This window comes from Narcine bancroftii, chromosome 1, assembly GCF_036971445.1.
Source record: "Narcine bancroftii isolate sNarBan1 chromosome 1, sNarBan1.hap1, whole genome shotgun sequence".
Lineage (NCBI taxonomy): Eukaryota > Metazoa > Chordata > Chondrichthyes > Torpediniformes > Narcinidae > Narcine > Narcine bancroftii.
Genome location: NC_091469.1, coordinates 29,856,935 through 29,876,049, shown reverse-complemented (window position 1 = coordinate 29,876,049; position 19,115 = coordinate 29,856,935). Strand labels below are relative to the sequence as shown.

General features: G+C 43.1%; 1 protein-coding gene across 1 annotated transcript in view; it reads left to right on the top strand.

The window, feature by feature from the left end:
- The window catches only part of LOC138756950 (paralemmin-1-like), a 127,899-nt gene that overhangs the window by 101,486 nt on the left and 7,298 nt on the right, over positions 1-19,115 (top strand). The window contains exons 4-5 of the mRNA XM_069923434.1: positions 8,674-8,788; positions 14,718-14,739. Of these exons, the coding sequence (XP_069779535.1) occupies positions 8,674-8,788; positions 14,718-14,739 (137 nt within the window). The remainder of the gene's footprint in view (positions 1-8,673; positions 8,789-14,717; positions 14,740-19,115) is intronic.

Sequence of the window (19,115 nt, the reverse complement as noted above, 5' to 3'; positions counted from 1 at the left end):
ATTGACCATGAAATACCTGGTCACCCAGGATACCAATATCAGACTGCACAGCTATTCATTGATTACACCTCTGCCTTTAATACCATCATTCCCAGCAAACCTATCCCTGAATGTGGGATCTTCCCTCACCACCCACCTCAGCAAATGGGCCCTTGATTTCCTGTCTCGCTGGCAACAATCTTCTCTTCCATGATCACGGTTAACACCAGCACTCTGCAAGGATGTGTTGGCAACCCTCTACTATACTCCATCTACACCCACGACTGAACAGCCAAATGTGATTCCAACTCCATCTTCACATTTCCTGATGACACCAAAGTAGTGGGACAGAAGTCAAATAATGACAAGACAGAATACAGGAAAGAGATTGAATATCTACTGGCATGGTGGCACAATAACAACCTCACTCTATGTAGTAAGGCAAAGGAGCCAAGGGTCGACTTCAGGAGGGAGGGTAGAGCCCACACCCTGTACACATCAATAGTGCTGAAGTGGCAACAGTAGATAGCTTCAAGTTCGTGGGAGTTAACATTTCAAGTGATGCAAAAGTCAAGAAAGCATACCAATGCCTCTACTTCCTCAGAAGATGAAGGAGTTCAACAGGTTCCCAATGTCCATCAGCAATTTCTACAACTGTACCCTTCGAAAGCATCCTAGCTGGATTGATCATAGCATGGTGTGAGAGGTGCTCTGCTTAGGACTGGAAGGAGCTTCAGTTCAGAATAGCACACAAACCTCCCTCTCCTCCATCAACTCCATCTACATCTGCTGCCTAGGAAAAGCAGCCAAGGACCCATCTTTTCTCTCCTCCCATAGAGAAGAAGCTTCACACATGTCAAATCATGCCTATTTCTTGCCCACAGCCATCAGGCTCCTGAATGAACTTCACAACAGTGCTCTCATATTGCCTTTGCTATGCACTAATTGATCTATTTACACCATATATTTGTGCTCTTGCTGCCTAACTTTGCTAAATTGTATGCATGTTAGAGTTGACTTGTTAGACTGCTCGCAGAAAACCCCTTCTTACTGTATCAGGTATAATGTGACAAATAACAGCCTTGAACATTAACTTGAAAATAAATATGAAGGGCACAGATAGGGTAAAAGGCCTTGGTCTTTTTCACAGGGTAGGGGAATTTAAAACTAGAAAGCAAAAATTTAAGATGAAAGGGATGTGCTGGTATGAGGTATTACACAACTAATAAATGTATGTACTGGCCTGGACTGCCCCTTCTTCCCTCTGACCCCTCCCAGGAGATTCCCTAATAAAGGTCCCAACCCAAGACCTTGACGCCAGATCACTTCCTGCTCGGATCCAGGCCAGATGCTCTCTGAGCCCCAGCTAATGTCTAAGCTAATAAAAGCCTTTTGACTCTGATCTACTGCCTCGTGGAGTCACTTGATTGCCCATTAAGGGAAAAGATTTGAAAGGGACCTGACAGGCACCTTTTACACACAGAACATACTGGGTGTATGGAATGAGCTGTCAGAGGATGTAGTAGAGGTGGGTTCAATTGTAATGTCCAATAGATATTGAGACAAATACATGGATAGGAAAGCTTCAGAGAGATATGGGCCAAATACAAGTAGGATTAGCTTGGGTAAACAATTGGTAGGCATGGACAGGTTGGGCAGAATAGCCTGTTTCTGTGCTATAAAACTCTGTGACTCTAATGGGCTGAGAAAAACACCAAGCTATGCTGCAAAATCTCTTAATTCAATGAATGGTGTTACAAAGGAATCAAAACCAGTCTTCACCAAGTACATGCTCAATCACCAGCAGGGTTAACAACCTATTCCATTGAGTTACCCTAAGCACAAGATTAGGATGTTTAACCTTTGTAATTTATTCTACTCAGGATTAAAATACATCTGCTGAAACAGGCATGAAAAAATATTTTCGATCTTGACCGCATAGTGTAAAACTGTTCCTATACCTTCTTCCAATTTGCTACTGAACTTTGAGGTAAAGTTACATACCTTACTGCAAAAATTGCATATATGACTCCAAGTCTCATCACAGCAATTGGAGAAATTAGATTGTTAGTGAAATCAATCTGGAATTTTAAAAAATCAAAGAAAATGGTGACTATAAATCAACAAATTGTTGCAAAAATCCCAGCTGCCTCATTACTTTGCTTTTATGGAAGGAAATCTTCTGAGCGAATCCAACCTGGCCAACATGTGACTCTTAACCCAATGCGATGTGGTTAACTATAAACCACTGAAATGGTGAAGTAGGCCACCCAGTTCAAGGCCGAATAGAGATGAGCAATAAATTCTGGCTTGCCAGTGGCGGCATGGTTAGCAAAGCAGTTAGAGCAATACCATTAGAGTGCCAGTGACCCAGGTTCAATTCCAGTGCTGCCTTTAAGGAGTTTGTATGTTCTCCCCATTTCCACGTGGTTTTGCAATGCTATTACCGTTCCAGTGACCCAGGTTCAAATCTGGCGCTGTCTGTTCTCCCTTTATTCTTGTGTGCTTCACCAGGTGCTGCAGATTCCTCAAATATTCCAAAGACATCAAGGATCAGAAGGTTAATTGGTCACGTGTGTGTATTTGGGCAGTGCAGGCTTGTAGGCAGTAAAGGCCTGTTACCATGTTGCATCTCTAAATTAATTAAGTTTCATTGCATGGTTGAATGAAAAAAAGATTTTGTTTTCTTTTAGGAAGAGATTGGGTTTTGCTAGAGATTATGAAATTATCAGCCAGGGACGACTATTTTCTGCGGAAGAGAACATGTTTAGAGTTTGGAAGTCTCCTTCCAAAGCCCTTGCTTATTTAAGGAAAACTATTCATTGAGTACATTGACCCAATGATCAACCTTCATACCTTGGGACAATCATTGGTGCAACATTCAACAATGGCATGGCATTGCACCTGAATATTGCTTTCACTTCTACATAGAGAGGTATGGGTCATGCATTTGAACTTTGAAGCTCACAAATGGAGGGAGAACAAATGCTATTATTAGCTTATAACTATGGGTAGGGTCTCACAGTAGTCTTCAGAGGGGTTCTGGGTTTAGGCGGGAAAACAGGGTTATATGTGAGAAGATGGGGCGGAGCCGAGAGGCGGGGCCAGCCATCAGCACAACACACTACCAGTGAAACCCATTTCACTGCATTCACCCCTTCCTGCAGAATTTAGGGTCTGTGAATGAAGACAGAGAACATGGGTTCAGAAAAAAATGTTTGAAAAATATACAGTTAATTACAAATTTACAGATTTAAGTGGTCCGGGGGTCTTGAGATCCTGGTGGAGTGCCTTAGCACTGGGAGAGTGGAGGGGGGATGCACTTTCCTCCTGAAGTGGATCCCCCAAGGCCCTGACAGGTGGTGGTGAGAATGAGCTCCATGACTCGCAGGGCACCTGAGGCAACAGACCCTCTTTTCCGGTGGGTGTCAGATCCCTGATGGAACTGGTGTCCTCCCTGCCATCCGGGTACCTCCACATTGGTGTATGTGGGATTGGCATGGAGCAGTTTCACCCTTTCCACCAGGGGGTCAGTCTTGCTTCTCCTCATGTGCTTCCTGAGAAGGACTAGACCAGGAGTGGTGAGCCAGATTGGGAGCGTAGTTCCCGTTGCTGACCTTCTTTTGAAAGTGAATAGGAGCTCATAAGGAGTAGCTTTGGTTGGGGTACATAGTAGTGACCAGATGGAATGGAGTGCTATAGGGAGAACTTCCTGCCATTGTGAGTCAGGAAGGTCTTTTGACTTCAGAGCCAGTTCAACATGGCTAGCCAGGTCCTTCTTTCCTGACTCGAGCAGTCGCTGCCTCATGTACCTCAAGCAGACCACTGCAACTAGCGTGTCCAGGATCTGTTCTTCCTTACGAATGTGGCCCATGTACCTACACTTCGTGGCAAGATCCCCAGATCCAGCAGGTAGTCATCGGTGGTCTCTCCTGGCCGGTGGTGATGTAGAGTGAGTCGGTGCCTCACTAGGACCTCATTTTGCGATTTCGGGTACCTAACCTTCAAAGCCTCGATGGCAATGTTATATGTAGAGCAGTCCCTGGTGACTGCATACACTCGAAACGAGTGCAGACCTCGTGAGTTCATCGGTGTGAAAGACGTCTCTGGTCACATTCAGGTAGGCCTGGAAGCAGTCTAGCCAGTATGTGAACTCCTCAGCTGTGTCGGAGGCTAGAGGGTCGATCAGTAGCATACCTGGCTTGAGTAGCACTTCCATCATTAGGGAATAAGCTAATAAAATTGTAACGTGAATAAAAGCTCTCACGACTGGAGGAAGAACAAATGCTTTTATTAGCTTATAACTATGTGTAGGGTCTCATAGTTGTCTTCAGAAGGGTTCTGGGTTCAGGCGGGAAACCAGGGTTATAAGTGAGCAGATGGGGGCAGAGCCGGGAAACGAGGCCAGCCATCAGAACAACACCCTACCAGTGAATCCCAGTTCACTGCAACCTTAAACAATCCTTAATGGGGCAGAAAGAAGCTCAGGTGATCGTCTATTCTTGTGGAGATTGCGTTGTCGGTAGCAAAGTAGAGGACATTTCTACTTTCCTACCAATTTATCAGTCCCTTCATTTCACTAAAAAAAAAGTGATAGTAACTCTAGATCGATGTACATGATCACCGTGTATGATTCCGTCATGAAAACAGTTGAATCCTCTTATCACATTTATATTGGCTGAAGGAAAGTACCACATTTGCCACAAAGGAGACAAATCTGATTGCAAGAACTACAGATTCCTGTCTGCCACAGGTCAAATTATCACCAAGGTATTCCTCAACCATCTCATCCCAGTATCCAAAAAAATTCTTCAAAAATCATACTGTCCAGTGGCATAGTGGACAAGGTCTTTACTGTTTGATATCTACAAAGCAAGTGCAGAGAACATTTTCAAATATACTTGACCTATTTTGATCTCGCCAAAGTCTTTGACCCCACCAATCAGGAGAAAATATGGAATATCTTTTGTACACATGTTTTGAGCATAAAAATTGCTTTACATGGTATGTTATCTTCATGATGGCATGCAAGGAATGATCTTAGTCAATTATCCACAGGAGACACAATGATAATGAAGAGTGGTGTCAAGAAAGCCTGCATAACTACCCCGTTAACTCCTTAATTAGTTCCTCCTCCAAAAAAATAGCAGTACTGCCACTGGTGCAGACACAGGAGGGCGGAGACACAGCACTCTCGTAGGGTTCAACTACCCACTCCTATGCCACCAGCTCCGTACAGGCTTTAAATAGTCTGCTTGAAGCCAACAGCTTTTTTATGAAAAATCCTGCAACCTCAGGGTCTGTGTCCAAAATGGCATCGCCTGTGGTCGACAGCATCCATGACGGGTTGAAGACTCTGAAGAGCAGCGGACCGGTGCATGGCACCAGAAACAGGGAGAAGAACTCCATTATGAAGGAGAAGCATAGGAGACTACCTTACAGGACAGTGACCACGGCAGCAGACCAGCAAGGGGCACAGCTGCTGAGGGACCCATATAGGCTGGGAGCTACTTGCAGTCAGAGGATCTACCTGGGCTGTGGGCTGCTGGAGACTGGCTCATGGAACCTAGGTAGCTTAGCCAAGAATTGAGAGGGTGCGAGGGCAAGGAGAGCTCCCAAAGGAGCCTCAGGCACTGAAAGCATCCTGATTGTTTCGGAGTTTTGGATCTGGAGCTCGGGTTGCCAATGGATCGAGCAGGAGTCTGTGCGGCTGCAGAGGCAGTGGCAGCACTGGAAGAGAATCCAGACACTCAGGGAAGGGACTCTCTTTTGCTTCTCCTTTTTTTGTACTGTAAGGGCTGCCGGACAACACTAATGGTGACTCTTTGCTTTCCTTATGGCAGACAGAAGGCAATTTCGTGCAATATTACATGCTCTGTACTATAACATGACAATAAAGGAATCTTGCATTGGAGTGGTGTTAATCTTTAGGAAAAATGGCAAACTGTTCAACCTTTGTTGCCTCCACTCTGGAACCAAAGTCACCCTAACTTCAAACATTCAGCTGACACTGCATATGTGATTGCTTCATAGACAAGATTAAAACATCATCAACTTGTTCACTAAAGCATATCAAATTATGACCCTCACACTCAATATCTGGAAGAGGTCCTCTCCCAATCCTCCTCTGCCCTCTGAGAATAAAGGTTCATGGGGATATCTGGGAAAATATGAACCACTTCCCATATCTTGGGAGACACCTTTCATCAAAGGCGAGATTCAGTACTAAAATTCACATCTTCTTCAGTGCCCTAAGGTCTTCAACTGTATGAGGAAATGACCGAAGATCAAGACCCCAAAGTTGGCCCGAAGCACATGGTCCCCAGGCAACTATGGGGCTATGGGGGCTCTTTGGTTAAGGGGGATGTGATAGTACAGGTTCTATCACCAATATTTATACGTACAGATTGTAATGTAGGATGAGTGTGATTGGCTGAGAGTGTAGCCACACCTACTGGCAGGTCTTAAAGGATTGCTCCAAGCCAGACCAGGTCATTCTGGACTGATATGCTCCAGTCTTTTAGATAATAAAAGCCTTGGTTTGCATCAACAAGTCTTTGGTTCTTTCGACACGCTCTACAAGGGGCAGAGGGGTTGATTTGCCTGACATATTACACAGGGCCCAAATTGTGCCCAAGCCTCCTCGTATCTCACCTCCAGGCCTAGACACAGGCTGCTGCCTCCTCCATGAACCAGCTGCCACCACAGGCACTGGGTGCCCTGACTGCTCCAACCCCGCTCCGTCTGAGGCCAAGACTGACACCTATCCCCAGGCCCGGATTGCTTCACCATCCAGGGGAACAATGCTAAGTGATGCTACACAGACCTCCTGACATCATCACACAGAGACATGGAAAGTTTACAGCAAGTCATTCCATCCATCAGCAGCAGTCCTGTGCCAGGGCTGTGACCGCCTGGTCACGTGATGGCCAACCCCAGTGTATGCGCCCTGACATCACAGGGCCTGAACACTGACACTGAGTGCCATTGCCCCAGCAGCAAGCTGGTTCCCGGAGGAGGCCGTGACCCATGTCCGGACCCAGATTAGAGGTGAGATGTACAATGTACATATTCACTAAATTTCTTATTTGATGAAACTGAAGAAGTACTATATAAAAAAATATATAAAACCCCTAAAAAACTGCAACAGTATACTTAATTAAATTAAAAAGAGACAACAAATACAAAAAAGATGTCGATAATAAAAATTCACAATTATGCTAGTGCAAAAAAAGTGATCTATCAATTGTGCAGACAGTCAAAGCGCCCTTAATTAGTGTAACAAGGGGAGGTTCAAGAGTCTGATAGGTGTTGGGAACAGATAGTTCGTGAACCTAAAGTGCTGGTTTTCAGGCTTCTGTACCTTCTTCCCAAAGATAACAATGAGAAGAACTTGTGACCAAGGTGATTTATGATGCTGGCTGCCTCATTAATACAGCACCTCACATATATGTCTTCAGTGGATGGGAGGTTGGATCTTGTGATGGACCTGGCTATGTTTGCTACCTCCTGCGGGCATTCCTGGGTAGTTAAGTTCCTAAACCAAGCTGTATAATTTTCATAGTACACCTGTAAACATTTAATGGAGTATCAGACAACATGTCAAATGTTCTCAGACTTGTTAGAAAGTAGAGGCATTGATGTGCCTTCTTCACGGTTGCCTAAAGGTAATGGTGCCACGAGATGTCTTCTGAAATATGGATGACCAGAAGCTTGAAGATTCTAAGCTTCTTCACCTCCATCTATCCAATACAGACTACTACCACTACCTTCATAAAATCTTCTTAATCCACCTGCAAGATAGGTAAACCAACAGCATCACCTTGGAGGCAACATCCCCAGCATTAAGGTCCCAACTATGTCCAATTTGCTCTGTTGAGCTATCACCATCGCACGTATATCCAGTATACTACATTCCAGACTCTTGAAACTGACATTCTACGTTCACAGCAGGACACACAGAGAAAATAATTCACAGGTTTTCTCAAAGCAAGGCCCTGGCCCATGACTGCTCAAAATCGCATGGAACTGAGAACCACAAGTCCCAACAAAGACCAGTAAAACATCAGATGGAGCACACCAACTCACAAATTGCTCAATTCCCCAACCCACCCACCCACCCCACCCCCCATTCCTGTCTCAGTCATTGCAGAAACTGTGCACACCAGCTTGGTCTCATCAACCACCTCCAATCCAATGAGAAGAGGCATTTCACCTTTGACCCTGAAGGAGGAGGAAGAAGAGTATTATTAAAGTGAAATAGATTGTCATATAAAACTGTAATACCACTTTAACAGAGATGTCTGGGTTTTTGGTTAAACAGGAGACCACTAATTTCTCAATTCTAGACTCTTCTCTTGAACTGTGATATGAAGGGCAAGGCCCACCTGTTTTATTGAATTACAGTTTAAAAGAAGACAGTGCAAGGGTATAATATTTTGCTTTTGCACTATCTTTTTTGTATCCATTTATGAAATGTAGCTAAGTTGCCGTGGCTGATGCAGAATTTCTACCTTTGGTACATTGATGAATCTGCCTCAAGACATTGCTTGCTGTAAGTAGGCACAAAAGGAAATCTTCCACGTTGACATCATGACACTGCAGTCATACCACCAGCCTTTTTTTTAAAGAACAGTCATACCAAAGTTGTAATCAAGGGTGTATCCAATCATTCTTTGCTTTTCTTCCTTACAGACTCGAGGTGGAAATAGAACAATTGGAGAGTGAAGAATCCCAGATTGCTGCCAAGGAGCAAGTCATTGTGGAAAAGCTGAGAGAGAGTGAGAAATCAATCGAGGACCTGCAAAAGGCAAGCAGATTGAAAGCCATTACTGAGGTGGAGAGCACTGGAGGGATAAACGAGTTTAAATCCTACACAGCTGGTGGTGACATAGGTAACTGTAGGGATGAGGAGGTCAGAGAATGTTCAGAGATCTTAATAGGGTTGTGGAGTTAGACGAGTTTGCTCAGATAAGAGGGGTGATGGTCATTATTAGAATGTCCAGAGTGAACCAGGCATTTTACCTTCTTCTCACCTTGGCGTGAGTTTTACTGGGTACAGACCCATTAGATCTTTAACTCCGGATGGATGAACCATAAACTTCCATTGTCCATTGTTGATGGCAAAGGAGATCTGACACCTTCTTCCTCTGATTCTTAACTGTCCATCACCTTTAGTGGAGTACACTGCTGTTTGTGAGAAGCAATTGCACACAAGTTGAAAAATGATCAGGGCTTTACTTAGTTGGACATTCCTTGAATGTCAAATACTGTATCGATGGATTGGATTGACTACGGCACAAACCTATCACCTATGGTGGCTACCTACCTCCAGTATAATGGTGGTCTCACCACACCTAAAGTTCCCCTATTGAAAGGGACTATGCTACAAGCAGTGGACAGCCCTAAGGCATTCAATTTCATGGCCCTAGTCTCTGGCAGCTCTGGAGACCTTTTGACTACCTATCTTCCAGCTCAAGGCTGGTAATCCCATTTACCTGAATAGAGCCACTCCAGATACACTAACTGGAGCTAGTATAAAGCTGGGGAGTCAAATGGCAAGCACAGCCCCTCAAATCAATCCCTAAGTACTCCACAACTATTTTTAGGCAGGTATCTGATCTCCAGCTCACCTCTGCCTTCCAAATTCCATTCCACAAGCAAGAGCTCAAAGACAAGCTGACCAGCTGGCATCATCTAAGCATGCATTCCAAGAGCTGACACCCAAAAATGCTTGAATTTTATTTGAATTCCTCCAATATTTTCTTCAGGAGAGATTAGCCAATGTTGCGTGTCAATGGGAAACATTCTTCTATCTGCTCTAGAAGTTTGTAGGTCCCATTCCAGAGATTGGAACAGAGAAACATTGACTGGGATTTTCCTGCATTACTGAGGGAATAGCAATCAGGGTTTGGAGGTTCTCTGAGGTGAATATGAATGAAAGATGGGGTTTCTCACTATGTCATTTGCAATAGTTATCTTCCAATCAAAATCACTAATTAGACATTCTGGGCAGGGCCACATTGTTGTTTTGTGAGAAACATTTGCACGTACATTTTTTATGCCCCCTGCAACCCCACAGTTGCCACTTAAAAAAGCAATTGGCTATAAAGTATATTGAGATAGCTAGAAACTGAGGAAGACACCCTAACTTGGCAAAGCCTTTGAGGGAGATTTGGGCATTGTCTTTCAAAGTTCCTGGAAGGCTGGTATGAGAATAGATTGAGAAAGCTAGGCATCTAGAAAAATGAGAGGTGATCACATTAGAAGACTTAAAATTCTTGGATGGCTTGAAAAGTTAACCATGAGGTGGATGTTTTCCACTGGGGCAGAGTGGGTCATATTCAGTATAAGGAGCATGCCACTTAAGACTGAAGTGAGAGGGAAAGTCTTCACTCAGAGGATGGTGATTTTTTGGGACTTCTCTACCACAGAATATTGTTGAAGCTAAAGCATTTGTTGCAATCAGAATAGAGATTGATAGAAGTCTGGATAGATAGTGAATGATGCAACAGGTTGGATGGAGTGAAACATGAAAGTCTGCAGATGCGATGATTGTAGAAAAAACACAAAATGCTGGAAGGACAACAGGTATCACAGCATCCATAAAATATAAAGATGCACTGTATAACTGAAATTTCAGGCCTGAGCCCTTCTTCAAGATATGAGAAAAAAGCAGGTAGGCAGCTCAATTAAAAGAAAGAGCATAGGGAGGAGTACAACAGACAAAAGATGTTACTTTGATATGGATAGGAGGACTGAAGAGAGGAAAGGTAAGAATTGGTTGGGGAGAGGGTTGGTTCTGTGAATGCAGAGTTGGGGAAAAAGAGACAGAGGGAACAGGGAAGAGACAGAGATGGAGGAAAGAAGACATAGGGATAGGTGGAGGCAGAGGGGGAAAATTAATGTAAACTGGCAAAGTCTATTTTAATGCCACCTGGTTGGAGTGTGCCCAGATGGAATATGAGGTGTTGTTCCTCCAATTTGCAGCTGGTCTCCGTCTGGCAGAGCATGAAACTATGGACAGACATGTCGGCAAGGGAATGGGAGGGGGAATTGAAATGGGTGGCCACTGGGAGATCCATGCTATTGCAGCAGGCAGAGATGGGATGCTCAATGAGGCAATCTCCCAGTCTGTGTCCAGTCTCCTTGATGAGGAGGAGACACAAGAGGAGACCAGATGTTGTAGATGACACCTGCGGATTCACAAGAACTGTGATGAACTGTGAAGAACTGTTTGGGGCCCAGAATGGTGAGGATTGAGGAAATGTGGGCACAAGTGGAGTGCCTCCTGCATTCACAGGGGCAGGTGTGAAGGAGGCTATTATTGAGAAGGGACGAGGGGATGAGGGAGTCACGGAAAAGCCAGATGTGTCTGGTGATGGGATCACATAGTTGGAGTCAGAAATGACAGTGGGTGATATGTTGGATGTGGTGGTTGGTGGTAAGTGAGGAGAAGGAGAATCCTGTCCTGGTTGACATGGGGGCGGAGGGGGCCAAGGCTCATGTTTGAGTAATGGAGGACATGCAGGTGAGGGCCAAGTATATGAGGTTGAATGGACCAAATAGGTTGTTCCTGCTCTTAATTTGCAACACTGTGGAAGAAAACAAGGCACTAAATGAATAACTTCTGCTTATCAGCCCTCATCCTCTCTCTCTCTGAACATGCTGACACCTTTGAGACAGAAAGATACCACCCAAAGGACTGGCAGCAAAAATCAGTCGTGATATTGCAGGCAAAAGGAGTTGTAGCCATGACCTATGTGATAGTACAGATTCTATCACCAATATGTATATGTACAGATTGTAGTGTAGGATGACTGTGATTGGCTGAGAGCGTAGCCACACCTACTGGCAAGTCTTAAAGGATTGCTCCTAGCCAGACCAGGTCATTCTGGACTGGTTGACCTACATGTAATATGCTCCAGTCTTTTAGTTAATAAAAGCCTTGGTTTGGAACAACAAGTCTTTGGTTCTTTTGACACACTCTACAACCTACAAATGCAAATCCACCCAGACAGGGAGGTATGCTAAGTTTTGTCTTTTTGGGCTCCATTATGTCCAGGTGCCTCCTCGTTGCTCACAGCTAGTATCATGTTTCTGGTTGTTTGTTTATAGCAGTGCTGCAGGAACCATGACATCTACAGGAATATCCCACAAACAGCAATGTGATAATGATCAGATAGTCCCTATTTGGTGTTATTGACTGAGGGATTAGTATGGGCACTCATGAGGTCTCCTTTATCTTCTTTCATGTTCTAAATACATCTTTACAATTTCACCAATTGAGGCATGGAAAAGAGATTTTTCCACTGTTTGGAAAGATCTCAGATCCCATTTATGAATTTATGGTATAGTCATTAATTTCTTGTACCAGTTATTCACATCTGAATTGGTATCCAGAGATAAAAGTTCCACCAGAGTATTTGGTGAACTAAAAATTAGTTAATGAACTCATCTGAAAGCCAAAAGTAAGGATATAGATTAACATAAAACTATCAAGTATATCAGAACAATTGAGGTGGAAGTTAAATCATAATCTAATTGAATAGCAGACCAAGCACAAGAGGTAAAATGGTTTCTGCCTGCACCTGCTTCTTGTCCTTGAACCCATTGGGTTCACAGATGATCTTTAATTATCTCACTTGTCATACCTCATGTGAATTAATGTCAGATGTTCACTAAGCATCATTCTTGACTGGTCCTTATGTGCATTTTATTTAGCTTAATGGAAACATTTCTGGTTGTTATAATTGTTCGTAAAACTATATTATAATGGGTGCAATACATTGGATTGAAGTAACATATTGAAGGGAGATCCGTCCACACCACCTCACCTCCTCAAATGTTGCCCCATGGTTCAACCTACATCACTCCCCACCCCTCTCCCTAGATGTCCACCCAGTTGCCATAGTTTCAATGCTCAAAATAAATATAGTTTTAAAATGTGTATTATTCTCACTTTTGTAATTGAAAATTGTCCCCAGATTTGACTGCTTCATACAGTGGAATAACGAGGCACAAAAACAAATCGTCTGGCCCACTGTGTCCAAAACCACCAAGTACCCATTTAACATTTAACCCCGCATTGCCATCAATTTGCCCTTGCAAATAAATGCAAATCAGCTTAGACACTTGTCTATGCACGAATGACAATTTACAGTAGCCCCACCGACCAACAGGTCTTTGGGATTAGAAAGAAACAAGGATAACCAGGAAAAACACTCACAGTCACAAGGAGAATGTCCATCCATCACAAAGACAGCAAGAAAGGTCAAGATCAAGATTATTTTATTATCATGTAATTAAAAACAAAAAATGTAATATTACACAAAATTTCCTTTAGTCTGCATAAGGCAACCAAAGACATCATTAGTATTGTCTGGCGCCCCTTACAGTAAGAAAAAAAGAAGCAAAAGAGAGTCTCTTCTCCCTGGAGTTCTGAGAGAGCATGTCTACTAGTAGACTCTGTTCGAGATGTCCCATACCCTTTGAGTGAGGATATGCTTCCTGACATCAGCTCTGATCAGCCTAGTTCTATTATTAAGGTTATGGTCCCTTGCTTTGAACTGCTACCTGAAGAGACTATCTATCCCAAAATGACTTTTTTCAACAAATTAGTTAGATACCAGCTGAATTCATCACAGTGAAGTATGCTTACGTTTGGAAGTAACATATGTTCTGCAGCTCAGAACATAATGCAAACTTCTCTCCCCTCAATGGAGTCGAATCACATCTCCTGCTGCCTGGGAAAGGCAGCCAGTACATTGAAAGACCCCTCACATCCTGGATGCATTCACTTCTCCATCCTCCCATCAGGGAAAAGGCTCGAGAGTGTGAAAATACAGACCAACAGGTTTCTTCCCTGCAGCCTTCGGGCTCCTGAATTAACCCCATAGCAGTGTTCTCATGATGCCCTTGTTTGATGCTAATTTATCTTTTTCACTGCAGTCCTATACTCTGTAAATCGTGCTCTTTACATGGCTGTATGAATGCTACTGTGCTGTATTTTGTGAAAAATAAACTTAAACCATTATCTTAGATTATTTATGAACTTCCATATGCAGAGATGTACCTGAACTGTGCAAACTTCCCTTGCAATTTAACACTCAGTGATAAGGTTTGGGTGAATGTCTGCCTGAAAGGCACCATGTCTACACTCAGAACTGAATGCAGCACTCCCACTTGGCTCAGAGCAGCTGTCTGTGTTGCTGTAGCAGAGCATGCAGTATGTCAGCCCTCCTGTTACTGATCCTGTTAATAGCTACTAGCGTGGACAATAGTTGTGGAGCACAAAGCTGACCTTTTGTCCTCATCAAATGGGCCCCGCCAAAACCTAATTGTGTAGCTCCTCAGCAGGCATAAAGCTGGCAGCGTGACATTTCTTTGAAAGCTCTCTTTTACACAAATTTTTGTCAAACATCAATTGAGGCCACCATCGGAGATGAGGTGCTCCCCTTCACCACCCTAAATATCATACCATTTCTTCACTACTGTTTGACAGCAGCACAGTTCTTGTAATCCTTAATGATATAATAAACAATCATGTGACTTCTCATGCACTGATACGCAACTGGTTAGGTCTGCATGAAGATTCATCTCAGTAATAACTGCAATGGAAACCTGGAATGTCAGCAGACTCATAAATTTTAATCCTGCTGTCGGAGTGTGTGCCTTAAATTATTGTACCTTGTGTCCTTTACTATGTTAATAAGTGTGTGTTTTATTTCATTTCACAGAGTCTCTCCAAACCTGATGGGGGTAAGTAAGCTTTTCATGGTTTAAAATGTGTTGATTTGCAGGGGCTCTGTGGTTGTCAGTGGTATAAATGGAGATTGCAGATGTATACATCACAATGTGAACACATCTGAACAGACCTGTAAGAGGAAATAACCTAGGTCAGAGACTTACTAATCCTTTCCAATTATGCCTTAATATTTTTTGTTCAAAAGTTAATAGGAATAAAGTGCTTTTCCTGTTGCTCTTGTATCTTTTGGTTGGTAATATTTTAATGCAGAGAGGTTTCTGTGTCTTACCTATTACGTGCATGCACTCAGTGGCTGGATACATTCAAGTCAGAGATCAATAGATTAGACAGGGGGATTACGGGCTGGAGGCTTGGACTGGAAAGTAAACAGTTATTGAAAGATGGAGCAGCTATGAAGAACTTGTTATTTTTCCCCATGCTCTTATAATACAATGTGACATCATCATTTGATTGTTTGTGGCAGGGCATTCAGTTAGCGCATCCTGACCCTAATTTCTCTCCCATCCTTCAGTATATACCATATGCGAACCTACTCCACGAATTATTTGTGGGAGCGGTTAAATGATTTGCAAACTGCGAGTGGGACTCACAAGAGCCGCATTTAAATATCTATCTAGAATTTCCTTTGAGAGTTTGGTGACGAATGGCCTAGTGGAGATGGTGCCCGTGCAGTGCTATCGGATAGGGAGTCATGTGACTGATTTTTAAAAAATATACTTTATTCAAGATTCAACTGTCCTTTATGGTCATGTGCACAAAACACAACATCTGTGCAAGATACTAAGGTGCTAAAGAGAAACTCAGCTGGTCATGCAGCATCCATGGAAAGTAAAACGATATTTGTGAGGAAGGGATCAGGCCAGCATCTGCAGATTTCCTGGTTTATCACCTGAGATCAGGCTATCAGTGCCCAACCTAATGGGTCCTAATCTGTTCAGTGTAAAATCTCGTGCACATGAAGCACCTTGCAGTGTTTAACCTTATTAATGGTGCTTATATGAATTATCTATTGTTGCCATTGCACTTGGCTGGTTAATATGTGTGTGTGTTTTTTTGTGGATGTGTGCTATAGACAAATGGTCTTCCCCATTTTCCTACAATCTCATTGTTAATGCATCTTGCAGTGCTTATTACTGACTTCTCAATGAGAGCAATATTTGCCCAAACCATAGGAATCATCACTGGCTTCAGCATTCCAAATCTGGGTAAAGAAAGAGTTTGAAATAAAGAAACTTGAGTTGTAACACCAACTTTGCATAAATCATGATGGCAAGTATTCAGAAAGGCTGAGCAATCCTTCATGGCAGCATTGCTTGAGTATATGGGATCACAGAGCTCTCAATAATACAGATACTTTGTAGTTTTGGTTGCTTATTTAATGTTATTTTGATAATCCTTAGGAGTAAACTTTGCTCTCACTTAAATGACCTTTTCTAATTGGGTTCAAATCCATCCAATATCGAATATTGCTGCTGACACCATGAGCATCAGTATTTGATGGAGAGATGTTAAAATTTTTATGTGCCATGTAAATGGTAGTTTCCTTTACACCCTAGCTGTTCCTTGTAGATGGTAGAAAGGGTTTGCTGAACAAGGTCGTGAGTTATTTGCTGGGGGAATTTTGCTGTTGCAACCACTGCATCTTCTGGGACAAAGTTTGGTTGCCTGGTCCTAAGATTTAATTATGTGACTCATCCTTTCTCCAGCCCAGCTTCCATGTGTATATCTGTGAATTTCTCATCCAGTGTCACAGACACACTGCACCATATTCCAATATCATTGTTATAAAAATATCCATTGTCTAGACTAGCAAAGCTCAGACAGGAGAGAGTTAGATCTCAAATCCAAAAGGCATCAACACCTTGGGAAAGGCATTTAGAGCATTTATGTTAACTTCCTGTCCCAAATTCATAGGGGAGCGATGCATTATTGCATGTTTCTTTTGAACACTACCGCAGGAAATACAAGCATTCCAGAGTCCAAAATATTGGTTTTGGAATGATGTCAGAACGAACTACATTCCAACATAATCATGGTGGAATGATTAGGGGAACAGTGCTTTACAACAAGCTGATTTGTCGAACTGATGACCACAGTGCAGGCACGATCCGAAGATTTATGAAAAATAAGCAGAAACTGTTGAAAAGAACAACAGATTGTAAGAAACAGTTGAAACCACACGACAATGTCAGCCACGCTTCAATGGGCTAAACATCTGCCTCTGAGTCAAATGGCTGTGATATTGAATCCCAATCTGAGACACAAGACTTAGGCTGACGTTCCTGGGGCAGTACAGAGAGAGTATTTGCACTGCCGCATATATGCTGCTCCTTGGACGGGTAGTTAAGTGATCATGAGAGACACGTTGACACTGCATTGAGAGAGAAAGAGAGAAAGAAAAGTTTCCCCAAACCTCAGAAATATTATTTTATCCCTCTTTTAAAAAGTAAAGGATTATTTCATCATCACAAATTCTATGTGGCAGCAGTTCATGCTGGATCAAACCGGAAACCATGTTGGGAGGTTAATAGGCTGTTGTAAATTAGCTGTATGGTAGATGAATTAGGGTAGAGGTTCAAGTTCCTTATCACGTACCAAGATTAAGGTTGTTTTATGAGCAACCTCCAGTTAGGCAACTCATACACAGTACAGGCTTAGACAACTCATACACAGTACAGGCTTAGACAACTCATACACAGTACAGGCTTAGACAACTCATACACAGTACAGGCTTAGACAACTCATACACAGTACAGGCTTAGACAACTCATACACAGTACAGGCTTAGACCACTCATACACAGTACAGGCTTAGACCACTCATACACAGTACAGGCTTAGACCACTCATACACAGTACAGGCTTAGACCACTCATACACAGTACAGGCTTAGACCACTCATACACAGTACAGGCTTAGACCACTCATACACAGTACAGGCTTAGACCACTCATACACAGTACAGGCTTAGACCACTCATACACAGTACAGGCTTAGACCACTCATACACAGTACAGGCTTGGACAACTCACACACAGTACAGGCTTAGACCACTCACACACAGTACAGGCTTAGACAACTCACACACAGTACAGGCTTAGACAACTCATACACAGTACAGGCTTAGACAACTCATACACAGTACAGGCTTAGACAACTCATACACAGTACAGGCTTAGACAACTCATACACACTACAGGCTTAGACAACTCATACACAGTACAGGCTTAGACAACTCATACACACTACAGGCTTAGACAACTCATACACAGTACAGGCTTAGACAACTCATACACAGTACAGGCTTAGACAACTCATACACAGTACAGGCTTAGACAACTCATACACAGTACAGGCTTAGACAACTCATACACAGTACAGGCTTAGACAACTCATACACAGTACAGGCTTAGACAACTCATACACAGTACAGGCTTAGACAACTCATACACAGTACAGGCTTAGACAACTCATACACAGTACAGGCTTAGACAACTCATACACAGTACAGGCTTAGACAACTCATACACAGTACAGGCTTAGACAACTCATACACAGTACAGGCTTAGACAACTCATACACAGTACAGGCTTAGACAACTCATACACAGTACAGGCTTAGACAACTCATACACAGTACAGGCTTAGACAACTCATACACAGTACAGGCTTAGACAACTCATACACAGTACAGGCTTAGACAACTCATACACAGTACAGGCTTAGACAACTCATACACAGTACAGGCTTAGACAACTCATACACAGTACAGGCTTAGACAACTCATACACAGTACAGGCTTAGACAACTCATACACAGTACAGGCTTAGACAACTCATACACAGTACAGGCTTAGACAACTCATACACAGTACAGGCTTAGACAACTCATACACAGTACAGGCTTAGACAACTCATACACAGTACAGGCTTAGACAACTCATACACAGTACAGGCTTAGACAACTCATACACAGTACAGCTAGGACACAGTGCACATCTGTAGAGTTGGAGAGGGAGACCAACTGGTACCGAGCAAATGTAGCAAAATGTTCCTGTTTCGAGCCTCATTCAGGAGTCTGACAACAGCAGGAAAGAAACTGTCCCTGAATCAGATGGTGCAGGATCTCACACTCTTGAGTCGTCTTCCTGTCGAAAGGGGAGGTGAAGAGAGCGTAACCAGGATGGGATAAGTCTTTTATATAATGCTGCGCTTCCAAGGCATTGGGAATAATAGTCAATGGATGGGAGGCGGAGTGTTTGATGGTCTGAGGACGTCAGACAGAATAGGTTACAAGGAAATAAATCAGAGGGATGGAATTTCTAAAACTAGTACTAACTTAATGGGCCAAAGGGATCCTTCAATGTTGTAA